The 18328-nt window shown below is 35.4% G+C and overlaps 1 protein-coding gene across 8 annotated transcripts in view; it reads right to left on the bottom strand.

Annotated features, from left to right (window-relative positions):
• Positions 1–18328, bottom strand: part of HOMER1 (homer scaffold protein 1) — a 155196-nt gene that overhangs the window by 78746 nt on the left and 58122 nt on the right. For 6 of the 8 annotated variants that reach the window (XM_077139338.1, XM_077139337.1, XM_077139334.1 and 3 more), the window contains 3 exons: positions 15129–15285; positions 4328–4459; positions 504–596 (listed from right to left, as the gene is read on the bottom strand). In XM_077139338.1, coding sequence (XP_076995453.1) covers positions 504–596; positions 4328–4429 — 195 coding nt within the window. In that variant the 5' untranslated portion in view covers positions 4430–4459; positions 15129–15285. Of the gene's footprint in view, positions 1–503; positions 597–4327; positions 4460–5279; positions 6879–7158; positions 8713–15128; positions 15286–18328 lie in introns of those variants that run through there. The other 2 variants (XM_077139335.1, XM_077139339.1) reach the window with 2 other exon arrangements.

Below are 18328 nucleotides of genomic sequence, written 5' to 3'. Positions count from 1 at the left end.
TGAAATGTCCTTATTTAACAAACTTTACTTGGAGATATAATTAATTTCCGACTGAAGAAAGATTATGAAGGACAAGTAATAGATACTAATTAGCACCTTTGTTAAAGGAAAAAGTGATTCTCTTATAAAACCTATGACATCTTTGTATCTCAGTGCTGAGAATGAAGTAGATGGTTCAACTGATAGTCTGAATTACACTCTAAAATCAGATAGAACAAACAACAGGCCAATCTATATGTACTTTTCTTTTTAAGTTGTATTCACATTAAATAATCTGTTTTAATTTTTATTAAGCTGAGTCTTAAAAAAAAAAAGTCTTGTAGACACTGGTATACAGAAAAAGCCTTCTCCACCAGTGCAGAATTAACTAAAGGGTACATTTCTATATCAAACTTGGAAATTCCTTAAATTTTGCCATTATTTCCCCAAATTTAGTTCTAGCATAAAGGATATCATTTGAAAGAAACAAGGCTCATAAATAAGAATAGAAATTAAATACCCACCTGTGAAGGTGTACTGGTAAGTTCCATCTTTTCTTGTGACTTTTCCTTAGCTAGTCGAGCAGCTTCTTTAAATTCCTGAAACTTCTCTGCAAACTGAATGTATAAAGACTATATACATTAACCAATTAAAAATAAGTTGCAGTGCCCACTTTTATCTTAGCTTGCCTTCGTTTTCTAAATAAAACGGGCTCAGACAACAAAGGCTCCAAATCAATTACAGATGTAATGCAAAATGACAAAAAGAAATCTAATAACAAACATTTGTTTGTACACTATAAAGCAGTATGACAAATCTCATATAAAAAATATCATAACATAACGTTAGAATTTGGTTCAGCTAGCTTACTTCATGATTGTTCAAAACTAATTTGCTAAGAACCAAAGTGGATGGTAAAGATGGGGCTAAAATCAGTAAAGCAAAAACCATGTTTTGCGTATCAAGAAAACTGAATTTCTTCAAGAATGTTTTAACTTTTATTAGAATATAAACTCTCATATTGTGTAAGGCATTTTATTGTTAATATTTTGAATAACAACATTTACTATTATCACTAGCTGACATTACTAAAACCTTACTTTCAAAGATTCCTAAAGAGCTAATATATAGCAGCAGAAAGTAATAAGATACTTCACGAAAGTCTTTAAAATTGGAAATAATTTCCAAATAAAAATTACTGTACATGAAATGCTAATTCTTAGGAACTCAAAGGAAACTAGAAAGCATCATGACCACAAACAGTACCTACTTATGCTTTAGAAGTAGAAACTAGACTACCACTACTGTCAGAGAGAGTAAGTGAAGGCTATAAAACAACCACATTAAAAAACCAAAAATCTCAATGTAACTTAAAACAGTTGTTAGTGTTGGCAATAAAAATATAAAATTAAGCATCCTCCTCAAACCTCCCCCAAGAAAACCATGATTTCATTTCCAGCTTGGGAAATGATATGTGCAAATAAAGACTCACGGTACTCTGACTTACCTTATGGAGATGGAAGAGGGTCAAAATAAAAATTGTCATCACAACTCATTCTTTTTACCTTCAACCTTGTCACTCCTACCTACAACTTACAGATCAGGGAGCTGAATCTGTGCTACTACCTGTCTTTAATTGAAAAGAATGTCCCCTCGATAGAAGAAAATCTGAAAACAAAGCTAAAAAGTTGTCCCACTGGTGGAAATGAAATAAAAACAAAACCCTAATTAACTTCTCTTCATATAATTTGAAGTAGTGCACAAGGTTTTTCTGATATCCATTTAGCATTTCAAAATAGTTAATGTTTAAATCATTCCTTCTTAATTTCATATAAACTTACACTATTGCTAATTTCTGTACCCTTAGTTTTTAGCAAATGAAAAATGTGAAGGCTTAGATTTCCAAGCTTAAGTTTACTACAACTTAGTAAGCAGTCTAACAATCCAAGCATAACTGGGATTTTTCTCACACTGGTCACCCTTAGGTGACAATTCCCGCAGTGATGCTGTTCTTGCTCTCATTTTGAGAGGCACGGTCTAGAACTGGCTTCAAATGTTTCTCCAAACTCTTAGAATATTTTGGATCACTTATGATTTTGTTTTTTTGTTTTGCATGGGCAGGCACCAGGAATCGAACCTGGGTCTCTGGCATGGCAGATGAGAACTCTGCCTGCTGAGCCACCATGGCCCGCCCCACTTATGGTTTTTAAAAACTAAAAAAGGTAGAACATTAATATGCTTGTTTCATTTATGTAAAAAATTAAAAACTCCTTTAAGTCCCCTAAAATCTACAAAGTAAAAAATTAGTCTTCAAGGTAACTAGGAAAATAAATAACGATTTCCTTATTTTTGAACCAAAACATTCGGAAGAGACTGATCTTGAGCTCTCAGAGCTAAGTCTCTTGAATAAACAAACTACAATTGGCTCCAAGGGCTTAAGTGTTGTTTCCTAATACTCAACCTACCCTCAAAATTCTAGGATTCATTATTGGTAAAGTTGGCCAAAAGCATATGCTAACTTTAAAGAGGGGGAGGAGGAACACCTAAGATTCTTGAAATACAAAGGCATTCCCAGAGAAAAGTTCAAATGAGAAGGGATAGCATGATTGACAGAAATAATACTATTTCTTTACTGCATTAACTAGCTGCTCCACAACCTAAAATTATGTAATTACCTTAATTTATAGTCAAAAAATTATTTAGGCTCAAAAACCATTTCATGCAAATTTATGTGAGAAATTAATCCACAATTTAGTTTCTGTGTTGCCAAGCCAAGAATTTCTGCAAGTAAAACATAACTATATTTTTCTGTTTTTGCAATAGGCTTTAACAAGGAATTCTAAAGTTCCAAAGAAGTTCTAAGTAATGGCAAAAGCATTGGAATAGAAGTCAGTCACTACACTTTGTAGCTAAAACCCATACTGCAGTTCAAGAAATGTATTAGAGAGTAGGACATGTGTAAGGGAACCCAAATCAGATAACTCCTTCTTTTGGGTTTTTTTTGGGGGATGGGGGCAGGCACCGGGAAACAAACCTGGATCTCTAGCATGGCAGGCAAAAACTCTGCCTGCTAAGCACTGTGGCCCGCCCCTCTTTTTGGTTTTAATAATTATATAGAGAATGATTTATAATCACTTAAGGCAAAGGTTAAAATAGTCTTAAAATTGAGGTTTAAACAATAATTCATATAAAAAAGATAACAAAACACTTGAAAACAACACAGTGATAAGGAATGTTTACAAGTAAAACAAGGGAAACAAAGTAGATAATTTCAACTACTGGACTATCTTATATAACCTCAAGTCTTCAAAAAAGCATGAAATTTTTAAAAAGAACTCAATTTTAAGACTGATAGTTGTGATAAGCAGCTTTGAATTTTTAATATAAGTATGAACAGTGTGTATCACAAAAGCCTGATTACCTTGCACTTAATTTCAACTCTCAAGCCATCACATCTGATGCATCCCAAACTACATGTAAACTGTTTAAAATGTAGGATTAGCCTTTCAACTGAATGATTCAAACAGAGAGGTTTAAAGATTAACCTCTGGGTCTAGTGGCTATAAAATGTCAAGAGTGAAAGTATACTCATCTCCTAGATCATCTTACTATTCTAACAGTATATCCTTTTTCTGTGTGACATCCACAAGAACACAAGGTGCTGCTGGTATGCATATTGCATGACTGCTGTTAACAGGCAGGACAACAGCCTTACTTTTAATATTTAGCCTGATATAATAATGCTCAGGATTTTATTAGCCTTTCTGCCACAGTAATTTGCTTGATCAGTATCATCCAACAAGAACTCCTGACAGAGTCTATTAGAGCTCACTCTGCACTGCAACAAAGGGTTCAGAGTACTATACACTATATCACGATTAAAGGCAAGTTTCACTTAACACAGTAAATTATATATGCCTGCTGTCACGTCAAAAAGCTGAAATCTATGAAAAACTATCAGCTTGAGTTTTTGTGATTCAGAAGCACTTGGTATCTACCTATCTTGCTATGCACTGTTGCAGACTCTCTCCTCCAACTGAGGTGCTAATGCCTGATAAAAGTCCATTCTGAAATGATAATCCCCACTTTTTATTTCCTATCATACAGACCTTTAAGAACCACACAAACCCTTCTCAAAAAATGGTGATTGTCTTTAATGTGTACAATATTCTTCCAGTTGGCAAAGGAATCTGATGATCTCTTGTTTCTTGCTCTAAATTCACTATAGTTGTTCCAAGAATATTAAACAAATTTCTCCTTTATTCTGCACTCTACATTTAACTATGGTACATTTAAGACATCTGACTTGAAGATAAAGATTTCCATTCAGTTCTTCAGATTAACTTACTTTTGAGAGATGATGCTCAGAGGAGAATCCCAGTCCATAAACAGTGTTGGCCCGGCTATCAGCCCATTGGCCAAACTTCTGAGATGTCTTAGTAAAGGTCATGTTTGGGGTGATGGTGCTATTTATTATTGCCTGAAAAATAAAGTATGGTTAACTAGCCAAAATTAGCAAGCAGGCATTTAAAACACAGGTCAATTTATTTACATAAAAATTTAGGATTCCTTATGCGTCACAATGTTAAATATATTTTTAAAATTACAAAAATGGTTTACAGCATTATAAGCAGCACTGTAGAAATATGGTAACTAATATCACTATAAAGCTAAGTGAACTCTTGTCTGTCAAGAATTGTACCATCTTATACTCAAAGTACATTTTCTAATGATCCAAAAAGACTTACATTATTTTTAACATGGCCAGTTTTTTCCTTTTGAATGTTTAGCAATATATCTATTGATTTTGGATGATAAAAGAAGGACATATGCCTCGATAGTTGTTTATTTAAAAGTGAGCCCCCTCTGCAATCTTTCAAAAATGGTTATCAGTAGAAACAAATGACACTCATTTTCTAAAATCCAAGCAAGGATTTTCTCGAAGTTAGCTTACATGGAATAAATTACAAGGTTTTCATCATTTAATATTTTTTCCTTTACTGATGGGGGGGAAAAATCCCTAAATAAATACCTTACTTCTTTTCCCATAAAGTGGCACAGATCCATAATAAGAAAAATAATAATTTCTGTTTAACCGTTTCTTAGAAAACTAGCATTTTATGTTATAAGACACTGACTTTGATGACCACTGTAATAAATTTCAGGTATTATAATACAAAATATTAACTTCAGTTCATTCCCTCTGCCAACACTATAAAAGTGTGTCAGTTCCAGTTAGGTAGTTGAAAGCCTTCCAAAATTAAAATTACAAAGAGATTTCAATAATGACAAAAATATACCTGATATCAAATCCATAAGCAGTCATCTGTTGAACTATTAAATGTAGAATGAAAACGAAGCATTTTCAGAACTAAGTTTAATTTGTTTACCATGTGAAACAGTACAGATGTAAATATCTATGAGCTATGCAGGTATCGGTGAAGCTGTTAACAATGAATGCGTGATACTAGTCTTATTAACAAGGACAGTGAAACAAAGTGGTTTGCTTTCAGAATCTTAATGATTGTCAATGTGTCATCTGTTGGAAAACGAAAGTACTTATCCTTGATTAAGCATGTTCACCTATGATAAAATTAATATATTCAGAGTGTTCCTTATTCTTCACAGTTCAAAAACTGCTTTTCCCAGTATGCCATTTTACATTCCATAAAATGGGGCTATAAATAGCTCTAACTTCTGGGATTGTCATCAAATGAAAGATTACAGTGAAAGAAATGTATTAATAAATATTAAGGAATCACTCATTTATTCAGAATGTTAAACTGAGCTCCTTTTAAATGCTAAGCATCATTCTAGAAACTTGGGATACAACAATGAAGAAGCCATGCAATGAAATCATGGATTACATTCTAGAATAAAAGGAGTTTATCAATATACAAGTTAATAAATAGCTGACTAATGTAATTTCAGAGAACAGTTAGTGCTGTGATCAAAATACAAGACCATGTAAGAGAGTAAAAGACAAGAACGTAAGGACTGGAGGCACTGCACTGGATCTGGTAGTCCTGAAGTGTTCACTGAGGAAGGCACATTTGAGTTGGGATCTGAGAGTTTTCAAAGAGAGAAAGGCAGTTTACATGTGACTCTAATAACTCACAAAAAGTGGAGTAATAATAGGTCTGACAAGCAACTAAGAAAACTGGCCAATGTGCTGTTGGTTACTATATCACCTCACTCCACCCCATTCCCACCCCCAGTTTAGCTCTTTCAAGTTAACTTCTTTTCTGCTTTTAAGTTTGAGTTCCTTTCCAATCCTCATCCTAAACCCTTCCTTGCCAGTGTTATTACTTGTTTGGGGTTTCTTTTATCACTAAAAAAAAAATCTTTAAAACAATAAATGACCCACACTTTAAAAGTTTTATTTCTTAGACTTATTTGAATATAAAACTAATATGAACCCACTTAAAAGGAAAGAAAATTAGTTCCTTAAAATAAATGTCTCGCAACCCCTGAGTTCTTGTCCTTTCAAGGAAAAGAAGCAGAAATGCTGTGCCATCACAGGTCACACAGTGCCTGATCCTGGCCCTCAGCCATGCTGATCCCTCTGCAGCACGATTAGAAAACCTTAACACGAGCTTTACATGCACAGTAAAGGCCCTATGTGAGAACAAATGGACATTTTCTAGCCAGGGGCACTTAAAGGATTTCCATTATTCAATCATGAAGTCCTTTTACAAGAGTAGGAAAGAGAAAAACACTCCTTTAGTCATGTCAAATAAACCACTACTGTTTACCATACAACTAATTTCTATAAGGAGCTGCAGGAGTTAACAAGAGCAGTTTAGAAAAGTAACTAGAAAGTGGAAAATGTAATAGAAAATATAACTCTGCTACAGAAAGATTTTGTTAAACAAAACAAAAGATTTTTCACAATTATAAGCAAAGGATACTAAAAAATGGGAATGCAGAAGCAATAATTCACATTGCCTTAGAGGAAAGACTATATGATGATTATTTAATCATTAAAATTTCTTCCTTGAAAGTAACCCAAATTATTTTATTCTGGTAAAGGTTAAGTTAGCAACTGAAATCTATATAACCACTTCCATATGGTTTCTTTCCTGAACATGGAGCTACTTCAGCTAATTGTTACTTTTATATAACAATTAATTCTCCTGTCATCTTATCTTTGGTGTGGGTTAGAGAGGAACAACTTACACAGCACAGGAAGGCTGGAGTCAAGGAAAACATAACACTCTAGAGTCTGAGGTCATAATACTTAATATATGCTAATTTCACTGAATCAAATAGTTACCAAATATAACAAATAATATTCTTCATTAAAGCTTCACAGAAAATAACTATTAGTATTTCTCAAGTCCTTTAAATCCTTCGGGTGAAAATGAAAAGATTATTCAAATAAATTCATGTGGGTCACTTATGTACAAGGCACTGTTCAAGACAGAAAGTACAAATAACCCTGAAGTCTTATAATCTAGTTAGGGACATAAGGAATAAACACACAGAAAATACAGATTGAAAGTTCAGTATTAAACAAAGATCTTTTATTCCCCCCAAACACTAGGCAATACATGAATAATAGCCTAATGATAAATTTAATAACAACAGTAGCAAGAAATGTTGCATAGTGATCTCTTTGCATATTTACTTATTTCTTTAAACCTCATAATAATCCCATGGTGTAACAGTTATTTTACAGATGGGAAAACTGAGGCACACAGAGGTTAAATAACTTGCTCACAGTCACACAGTAATAGGGGTGGAGAAAAAATTCAAACCACATATTCTGTCTGACTTCTTTTAACTCCTGCACCAAATTGTTAAAATTTCTGAGAGAGGAAAGAGCTCATGGCTTCAAGAATGCTTAATGGAGAAGAAGAATGGAGAGCTCACCTTTCAATATACTTTATATCCAGAGTCTGACATTTGGAATTTCTTTATTTAAGTTTGTAATACCAAATTTATGGATGGTAAAATGGATTCTTCTCCCCATTTTTAAAGGGCATACCATGTACAGAGTATCAAAGTGCTTTGCAGTTAGTTATGAACTCACTTGATCCTTGCAACTACCAGTACTGGAGTGAAAGCACAAAGGGTCAGAGAAATAAAGCAATTTGCCCAGAGTCAACATATTCAAGAGATGGTGGAACTGAGAGCTGAACCCAGGCAGCCCATGCTCTTAAACACTGCAATTTTTTGTCTCTCCTAAAAATAAAACTCTCGGGTCTTATCCTTAGGCTTCTCTTCAGATAGGAGAGGTGAGCTGGAGTATTGACCTATCCAGATTTCACATGCTTTGGGGATTTTGAACTGCCTCCCAGTCTTTAGAAACATATTTAAAAAGAATTCTAGTTTCTCATAGATTTTACATGCCTTGAGTAGCGACCATGTCCATTCTGCTTACCACTACATTCTTAGCACCTAGCATAGCACCTGAATCATGGCATAGATGAAATTAATATTTATCAAATTAACTGAATGACTTCAAATTTGCAGAATATTTTGGCATAAATCAGTATGAAATAACACAAGTGATTTAGTGGACAAAAACCTTACTACCCTAAGAATAATCACGTTTTTAAAATATATATTATACACAATAAACAAACAAACATTCGTGACAAACATTTTTGTCATGGTTACAATCAATGGCTCACAATATCATCACATAGGTGTGGATTCATCACCATGATCATTTTTTTTTTGAACATTAGTTTAGTTTTTTAAAAGTTAAGTTTTAAAAACTCAAAAGGAAATATTTTATTTTAATTAATATCAAATCCTCTAAAGCAGGGCAAGATGGTGGCATAGTGAAGTATGGAATTTAGTTAGTCCCCATGAGCAGCTAGTAAAGAGCCAGGAACTGTCTGGAACAATCGTTTGGTGGACAGCCGTGAATGGATACACATCATACATCATTCTGGAATGGGTGGGGGGCCAAGATCAAGCACAGACCTGTCAGTAGAGCTCCCAAACTGTGGAGGATGGTGCCCCTTCCCTGCTGGCACCAAGGCTACTGGAGACATTTCCCCGTGGGAAGCAGTCTCGACTAGTAGCAAGGGAAGGTAGTTTAACCAAGCTCGAATTATGGTTTTAATTTATAAACCTGAATTGTGAAATGTAAGCTCTGAGCACAGATAAATCCAGAGAAAGCAGGAAAGTAACCCCGAGGTATCTCCCTGCAGAGAAGAGAAGGGGCTGACAAAGAAGTTAAAAAAAAAAAAGAGGCTTTTGGAGTTGGCCAAGCTCAGAATACTGGAAAAGGGATGTGCCCAAAGAAAAAGAACACACAGAGCTGGGTACCAATTCCAGCTCTTGATTGGCAAAATTTGGGGGCTGCAGACTGGCTCTGAAAAGAGATTTTATTTCTCACTCTCTCTTTTTTTCTTTTTTTTAAAGTATTCTAAGTAGCTTATTAGACAAAGCCTCATATATTTTCATTTGTCAGCCCCAATCCAGGCAAGGGAAGAGTTAAGCTAGGTCTGAGAGACAAAGTATATTATTTTGCTAAATGCTTACAGCTCTAAGGTCATAAAAATGTCCAAACTAAGGCATCCAGGGAAAGATACCCTGACTCAAGAAAGGCTGATGTCTGTCACATGGGAAGGCATATAGCTGGTGTCTGCTGGTCCTTGTTCCTGCTTCCATTGCTTCCAGCTTCTGATGCCAACGATTTCCTCACTAAGCATCTGTGGGCCTTCACATAGCTCTTCTGGGACACAACTCTGGGTTCTGGTTTCCTTAGCAACTCATGGGAAAGGACATGTGACATCCACTGAGCTCTGCATCTCCAAACTGTCCATGTATAGGCATCTGCTTTCTCTGTTAGCACTCCAAGCATATTCAAATGTCTGTATCCCTGTGGCCCTGAAGCATTTGTTCTCCAAGTGTTTAAGCTTCCTCCAAATTATCTCCCCTTTTAAAGGACTCCAGTAAGCTAATCAAGACCCACTTTAATGGGCAGAGTCACATCTCCATCTTATCAAAAGGTCGCATCCACAACTGGGCATGTCACAGCTCCATGGAAACAATCTGATCAAAATTTTAACCCTATACAATAGGTCTGCCCCTACAAGATTGGATTAGGAAAGAAAGCATGGCTTTTCTTGGGTACATAATTTTGAAGTAGCACACAAAGTAATAAGTTAAATGAGATAATTCCCTAATGGACATACCTTTCCCAAGAAAAGGAGGGATGGGGCCCAGCTCAAGCGGCAGCCCTCCTTCACAGAATTCAGACTCCAGGGGCTGGGAATCAAAAACAGCTTAAGTTTGCCTTCCACCTCAGCCTCTGTCTCAGTTACGACCCTAGCAGGGACAGAGTTGGCTAAGAATTAAATGTACCGCATGACTTTAGGCTGGTAGAGAACTGTGGGCTGACAAGTGCCATCTGCTGGGCAGGATAGAAAAAACACAGACTCTAGTGGCTCCACAGGAAAGAAAGACAACCTACTGGGTCTCATGTTCAGGAAACTTGATACTAATTATACCCTCCTCCTGAGACCTGGGCCTGCCTTGTCTGGGAAAATCTGATTGGGATCGATGATATCAGAAGAGACCCTTCTCAAAAAAGGTTCCATATAAGTTTTTTTGCAGGGCAAAAAAAAACAGAGAAACAAGAGCTGAAAAACTCCGATCAGTTAAACAGAAGCTATGCTAGAGGTCCAGAATAAGTTGAACTGAATACCAAACAACAGAGAACAAAGAGAATCAACAAGAAAACCCTAGGTCAAAGAGTAAAAACGACTGTCAAAATAAACTAATCAAAGAAATCAGATGCCTAGATACCAGCAAAAAATTACTACTCATACTAAGTATGCTGGCTTGAAACTCTTATGTACCCAGAAAAGCCATGTTCTTTTTCCTAACCCAGTTTTGTGAAAGCAGACCTAGTGTTAGAGTGGGACCTTTTGATTAGTTGTTTCATTGGGGATGTGATCCACCCAACTGCGGGTGGGATCATTTTGATCAAGTTGTTTCCATGCGGATGTGAGTTACCCAACTGTGGGTGGGACCTTCTGATTAAGCTGACTTGCATGGAGAGGTATCTCTGCCTATTCAAGGTGGGTCTTAATCTACTTACTGGAGTCCTTTAAGAGGGAACCATTTTGGAAAATGTTTCAGAGATGACACAGAGACATTTGGAGATGCAGAAAGAAAACATCTCAATACCAGAAGCCAATGGACCAAAGAATGCCAGCCATGTGCCTTTCCATTTGACAGAGGTGTTCCAGATGCCATCAGCCTTTCTTGAGTCAAGGTATCTTTTTATGGATGCCTTAGTTTTGGACATTTTTATGGCCTCAAAACTGTAAAGCTGATAACTTAATAAATCCCCTTTATAAAAGCCAACCCATTTCTGGTATATTGCATCCTGGCAGTATTAACAAACTAAAATACTAGGAAAAACAAAGATATGGACCAGTCAAAGGAACAAACTAACACTTTAAACAATATACAGGAATTGAAACAATGAATTAAAGATGTTCAAACAAGCATGCTATATTAATTCAAAAGTCAAATCAATGAGTTGAGGGAAGATATAGCAAAAGAGATGAAGGATATAAAGACGACATTGGGCAACCATAAGAACTTGAAAGCTTGAAAAAAACAAATGGCATAACTTACGGGAGTGAAATGCACACTAGAAGACATGAAAAACACAACAGAGACTTACAATAGCAGATCTGATGAAGGAGAAGAAAGGATTAGCAAACTAGGTGATAGGACATCTGAAATCCTGAAAACAACAGATATGAAAATATGATGTGAAGTATCATATTTCAGATATGAAAAAAATATGAGTGGGATCCTCAGGGAATTTTATGACAATATGAAACACACGAATATATGTGTTATGGGTGTCTCAGAAGGAAAAAAGAAGGGAAAAGGGGAAAGAAGAATAATGGAAGAATAATCACTGAATTATGAAAGACATAAAATTACAAATTTACGAAGTGCAGCATACCCCAAGGAGAACAAATCCAAACAGACCTACTCCAAGGCACTTTCTAATACAGATAGTCAGATACGAAGGACAAAGAAAGAATCCTGAAAGCAGCAAAAGAAAAGCAATCCATCACATACAAGGGAAGCTCAGTAACACTATATGCAGATTTATCAATAGAAACCATGAAGTCAAGATATATTTAATATACTGAAAGAGAAAAGCTGCCAACAAAGAATTCTATATCTGGCAAAACTTCCTTCAAAAATGAGGGAGGGTTTAAAATGTTTCCAGACAAACAGACACTGAGAGAGTTTGTGAACAAGAGACTTGCTCTACAAGAAATATTAAAGGGAGAGCTACAGGCACACAGAAAAAGAAAGGAGAGAGAGATCTGGAGAACAGTGTAGAAATGATGACTATGAGTTAAGGGTCAAAAGAGAGAAAAACATAAGATATATTAGAATAAAGTCATGATGCATGCAACAACATGGATGAACCCTGAGGACATTATGTTGAGTGAAATTAGCCAGAAACAAAAGGACAAATCCTGTATGGTTTCACAAATGTGAACTAACAATAATGAGTGGATTTGAGAGTTAAAGTTGAGAGCATAGGTTATAGAAAGAGAACAGAGACTAGGCATTCGATGCTGAAGGAGATCAGAATATTGAAAGGATTGAGTGTAAAGATCCAGAAATGAATAGCACAATACTATTTGAGGGTAGCATGATATTGTAAGTACACCAAACAAAGCTGCGTATGAGTACGGTTGAAAGAGGAAGGCTAGGGACATGTATGATACCAAAAGGAAAGATAGAAGATAAAGTCAGGGACTGTGTAACTTAGTGAAACCTAGAGTGGACAATGATGGTGATTAAATGTACAAATATACGAAAATTTTTGCATGAAGGAGAACAAATTAAATGTCAACAATGTAAAGTGTCGAAAATGGGACAGTATATGGAAAAAATGCAATCAATGTAAACTAGGGTCTATATTAATATAAACATTAAATGCTTCCATTAAATGTAATAAAGGCATATACCAAAGCTAAATGTCAATAAGAAGGAGATATAAGGGGGGGGTATGGGATTCTTGGTCGTGTTGTTTCTCCTTTTTATTTTATTCTTTTTTTCCTTCTTTCTTTGCAAAAGAAATGGAAATGTCCTCATAGAGATTATGGTGGTGAATGCACAACTATGTGATTATATCAGGAACCACTGATGATTTACTTAGGATGGATTGTATGATGTGTGAATAACTGTTCAAACATAAATAAATGTGGAGAGAGATGTACCTATTCACTGTTCGAAGACAAACAGAATGGTGCAGTCCCTCTGGAGGACAGTGTGGCGGTTCCACAGGAGGCTAATAATAAGGTTGGCAGATGATCCTGCAACTCCGTTATTAGGTATATACCTGGAAGCAGGGACACGAAGGGACATTTGCACACTGGTGTTTATGGTATTGATGAACTGAAGGACTCACTGCGGTGTATACATACAATGGAATATTGAGCAGCTGCAAGAAGGAATGAAATAGTGAGGTATGCAACTAGGTGAATGAATCTTGAGGACAGATGTTGAGTGAAATAAGGCAGAAATGAAAAGACAGATATTATAATGCCTCACTAATATGGAAAAACTATAAGGTACAAACTCTGAGACTTGAATCAAGAACACAGGTTATTAGGGGAAGATTTATTTAAAGATTCCTAGATTGTAAGCTGTTACAGCAGTCACATCTATTCCTGTGTTGTCACTTATTTCTAAATTCTGAGATGTTGAGCTCTTTGTGTATTACCTGTTTGTTACACCTTGGATTTCAGATATCTATGTGACACCTGAGATTCAGAGCTAGAGTTTTACAGCTATGAAAGTGAGCAATATCCCATACAGCAACTGTTAAAAAAGCTGAAAAAGAGATCAGACTTCAATTAGAGATAAAAACGAAGCTGATCTGGTCAGGGCTAAGGTAAATCAGACTAAAGGGTAAAGGATGATTTAACTGTATTTTAAAACTTCAACTTCTGTGTGAGACCAACAAAATAGGTTAATTTGGTGCAAAATTTATATTTTCTGTAGCATACTAATTTAACTTGTACAGTCTGTTTATTCAAACACAATAATTACATAAAACCTTGAATAGGGAGTGAGATCTTGTTGGTTCATATGGGTTAATGTGATACCCTGATACATCCCAGAGTAATCTAGGCAAAAGATTAAAAAAAAAGTATTTAAAAAGTCCCCTTGAGGGACTGGGGAAATATGTGGATATATTAAACTTCCCCACCTTGGGAAGACCAGATATTCTTACAAATATTGGGGACTACCAATTTAAGAGGTCAAGGCCTTAATCTTGGGGCATGCTCTTATGAAATTTATTCCTGCAAAAGGGAAGCTAAGACTATTTAAAATTAAGCCTAAAGATCATTCCCAGAGAACCTCTTTTGCTGCTCAGATATGGCCTCTGTTTCTAATCCAACTCACTGCCCTACCCCCCTATAAAGGACATGACCTCCAGAGGTGTAAGTTCCCTGGCAAAGTGGGACCTGGGGATGAGTCTGACCCTGGCATCCTGTGATTGAGAAAGCCTTCTTGACCAAAATGAGGAAGTAAAATGGAAAGAAATAAAGTTTCAGTGGCCAAGAGATTTCAAATAGAGTTGAGAGGTCACTCTGGAGGTTATTCTTATGCATTAATAGATATCCCTTTTCAGTTTTGGTGTATTGGAGTGGTTAAAGCAAAATGCCTAAAATTATTGAACTGTAATCCAATACCTTTGATTCCTGAAGACGAATATATATAACTACATAGCTTTTACGGTGTGACTGTGAAAACCTTGGACTGACACTCCCTTTATCCAGTGTACAGACAGATGATTACGAAAATAAAGACAAAAAATAAATACACAATGGGGGGGGGTAGGGGATATGGCTGTTTGAGGTGTTTTGTTTTGTTTTTTTAATTTTATTTTTATTCTTTTCTTTATTGTTTATGGAATAATGAAAATGTTCAAAAATCAATTGTGATAATGAATGCACAACCCTACAAGGACATTGTAAATCAATGATTGTATATTTTGGATGATTACATGGTATGTGAATATATCTCACTAAAATTGCATTTTAAAAAAAGATTAAATCCTCTGAGTAAAACTGAAATGCTATATTGCCTGAAGAAAAACTACAAGATTTTTTAAAGTAAAGTTAACTTACCTTTGAGCCATCTAAACTGATTATCCTATACACATTACGTGTGCTGTCATAGAAATAAGACACAGTTACTGCGTGCTTGCTGGTGGGTACCCAGTTCTTCTTTGTGTTTGGGTCAATCTGGAAGACATGAGCTCGAGTGCTGAAGATGGGTTGTTCCCTGCAGGGAAGAAAATAAAATGACTGAGTGAAAGCAGTCAGCTTCTATTTTATCAGAAAAGAAAATATGAGTACTATGAGGTTGGCTCTGTTTAACCAACAATTCCCCCATCCCTGAAAATTAGAGAAACTTTTCTCCAAATTTGAGTCTTCTAATTATTTAATCATTAGCTTCTTTAGGAAATTACCCTGTTAAAAAAAATTATCTTATACATGACCCTTATTAGGTTAAAAGTTTTTACCTATTTAATACTACATTATTCTAGTGATAGATAAATAACTTACTGTAAAGATTTACATTCAGTATAAGCTCAACCACTTTGAAAAATATGTGGAAAACAAAGTTGCTCACAACCACATAATTTTTCCTAGCTCAGGTAGGTTCTTAAAGATACAGAGACTTAAAAATTATAATTTAAGACGGCAGAAATAAAAACTGTATATATTCAAAATATTGTGATCATTACAGAATGTTTACAGTACGAAAAATGAGCATTTCTTTCATTTACATGCAACTTTCCTAAAGCAACTCAAGGTTCTAAAAAAGAATTTTAACCAGTAATATTTAATGTTCAAAATCAAATAAAGATTTTAATTTTAATGAAATCTTTTAATAAAAAAATAAACTCACAGAAAGGGAAGAAGGGACTACAAAAAAGAGAGATATCAGAATAATAGACAAGGCAAATCTGGGTCCTTGGCAAAATGGCTTTTCAGGTTAATAATAACGAGCTGTGTCACACATCTCCTGTAACTGCTTCAGCCTTTAGGAAATTGAGTGCGAAAGGTAGTGACCTTCCCTGTAGATAAAACGGCTCTTTTCCAGTTTCATTTCTGGAAACCTCTACAATAATTTTTCTTATTAAAAAAATCTCTTTTAAAAGGAAGTAATATCGATTTCCAGTCTATGCACTTCCCCAAAAAACAAACATACATTCAACAAACAGTGCTGTAATAATGGGATATTCACATGGAAAAATAATGAAATGTGACCCTGCCATACAGCATACCAAAAAAGAAAAATTAAAAAAAAGGAAGTGATACATTTTGTGCCACTCCCTAAAAAATGAAGCAGAAAGTTATCAGTTCTTAACTGCCATTACATATGACTTCTTTGGATAAATAATTATTAACAATCCATCCAGGTACTATGCCAGGATGAAGAATTAGTCTGAATTGGAATAGGTCCTTTTCATCGTCTCTTTCTTTATCCACAGATGCTTGACTTTCAAGGAGGCTGGAGATGCAGCTTGAATTATCTTTCCAAAACCCCTACAACCCCTATTTTTTCTTTTATACCTTTTAATGAAAGTTCTAGGTATAAGTATAGTTGGTCAGACCAGCTGTGGCTAGTTCCAATATACAGGAAAATCCAATCATAGAAAGCCCAATTTATTAAGTCACTTAAGGAAGGGTAGAAGGACACTCTAATCACCTCACTAGATAATTTTATTTTTCATTTGGGGGTGGGGGTGGGTAAAGTACCAAATAGTGCAGGCTGGTACTTATAGGAATATATTCTAATAAATATACTTTCTAAAAAGATAAAATAGTTGCTAAGACAATGATATTGCTTTTGCAAGCTTTATATGACCAATCAGTGAATTCTTATTCAATGGAAATACATCATTTTGAGTTCGGTAAATACTTTTCACATCATATTAAACAATTTAATTTTCTTCTGAATAAAAATTCAAGTTATCTTAAACAAGCAAATGACACTTAAGCAGCAACTAAGTACACTGCTTTCTTCAATTCACTTCTGAATAGCTGGTTTCTTAAAGAAAGTTATAGTTCAAGATTTCTGTTGTCAAAGCCTGAATGATAAAGATTAGAGAAATAATTTTCACTTCTGATACAAGGAACAGAATTCCCAGATGTAATCAGGATGTCACTACATTTAACTGGATATACTAATGAATGATTCAAACTCTTAATGAATATCTATTACATGCCAAGAACTGGGCTAGAGGTGGTCCCTGACCTTGAAAAGTTCAGTCTCATGAAGAAAGACATATATTAAAAAATAAAATGTTCTTCATCATGCCAGATTCTTTAAAAGGTAGTGACTAAGGGCTACAATGGAGAAATAGTAAAATTTTAAAACAGAACATGGTCCAAAATGTACAAAGGCATAGTGGGGAAAGATGGCACAGTACATTGTGGGGTGTTGCAAGGATCTTAGGTGAGTGCAGATGCCTTTAAATAATGATCTGAGGTAAAGAGAGAAGCTAGTTCACAAGGGTCATGATCCAAGACATTTTAAACACTGGACAGCTGTGCATTTGAGAAAGGTAACTTTGGCAGGAGTGAAGGGGATGGATGGATTAGAAGGAGACAACACTGGACATAGGGAGACTAGTCAAAACCTTACGGAATAATTCCAGGCTTTAAGGTCAGACAGTGGGATAAAGAAGTGAGGAGCAATTTATTTAGGAAGCAGAATCAGTGACATTAAGTAACAGATTGGATGTAGGGTAGTGATTCTCAAACAGGGGTTATTTTGCAGTATTTGGAAACAATTTTCTGATTGTCTCAATTGAGGGCAGTTGCAATTGGCAAATAATAGGTAGAACCAGTCTTGTTAAACTTTCTACAATGCATAAGATGGTCCCAACAACCAAAAATCATCATCCCAAAATGCAATAGTGTCAACATTGAAATATTCTGATGTAGAGCATGAAGGACAAATCAGAGTCCCCTACAGTTCTGGTTTGGAAACCACAAACCCAGCACTAGCCAGGATGGGAAACAGAAAATGAAGTTTGGGACTGGGAGAAGGGAGTGGGAAAGAATGAGATCAGTTTTGAACATGTTTTATATGTTTTTGGGGTTTGCATGCAGAACTTTCAGGTCAGAAACTTAAAAATATTAGTTTGAACCTCAGGAGAAAAGACTAGATTAGAATTAAAGTTGGGATCACCAATTTGTGTAAGACACTTTTCAACATTAAGCATGCTGATAAATTTCAATTTAGAGAACAACTGTACAAGAAGCAGTAGAGAAGCAATAGTGAAAACTCAAAGCTCTTATCTTTAAGATCT

This window comes from Tamandua tetradactyla, chromosome 21 (genome assembly GCF_023851605.1).
Source record: "Tamandua tetradactyla isolate mTamTet1 chromosome 21, mTamTet1.pri, whole genome shotgun sequence".
Taxonomy (NCBI): domain Eukaryota; kingdom Metazoa; phylum Chordata; class Mammalia; order Pilosa; family Myrmecophagidae; genus Tamandua; species Tamandua tetradactyla.
Note: the sequence above shows the minus strand (reverse complement) of the source record. Positions and strands in the feature narration are given on the sequence as shown.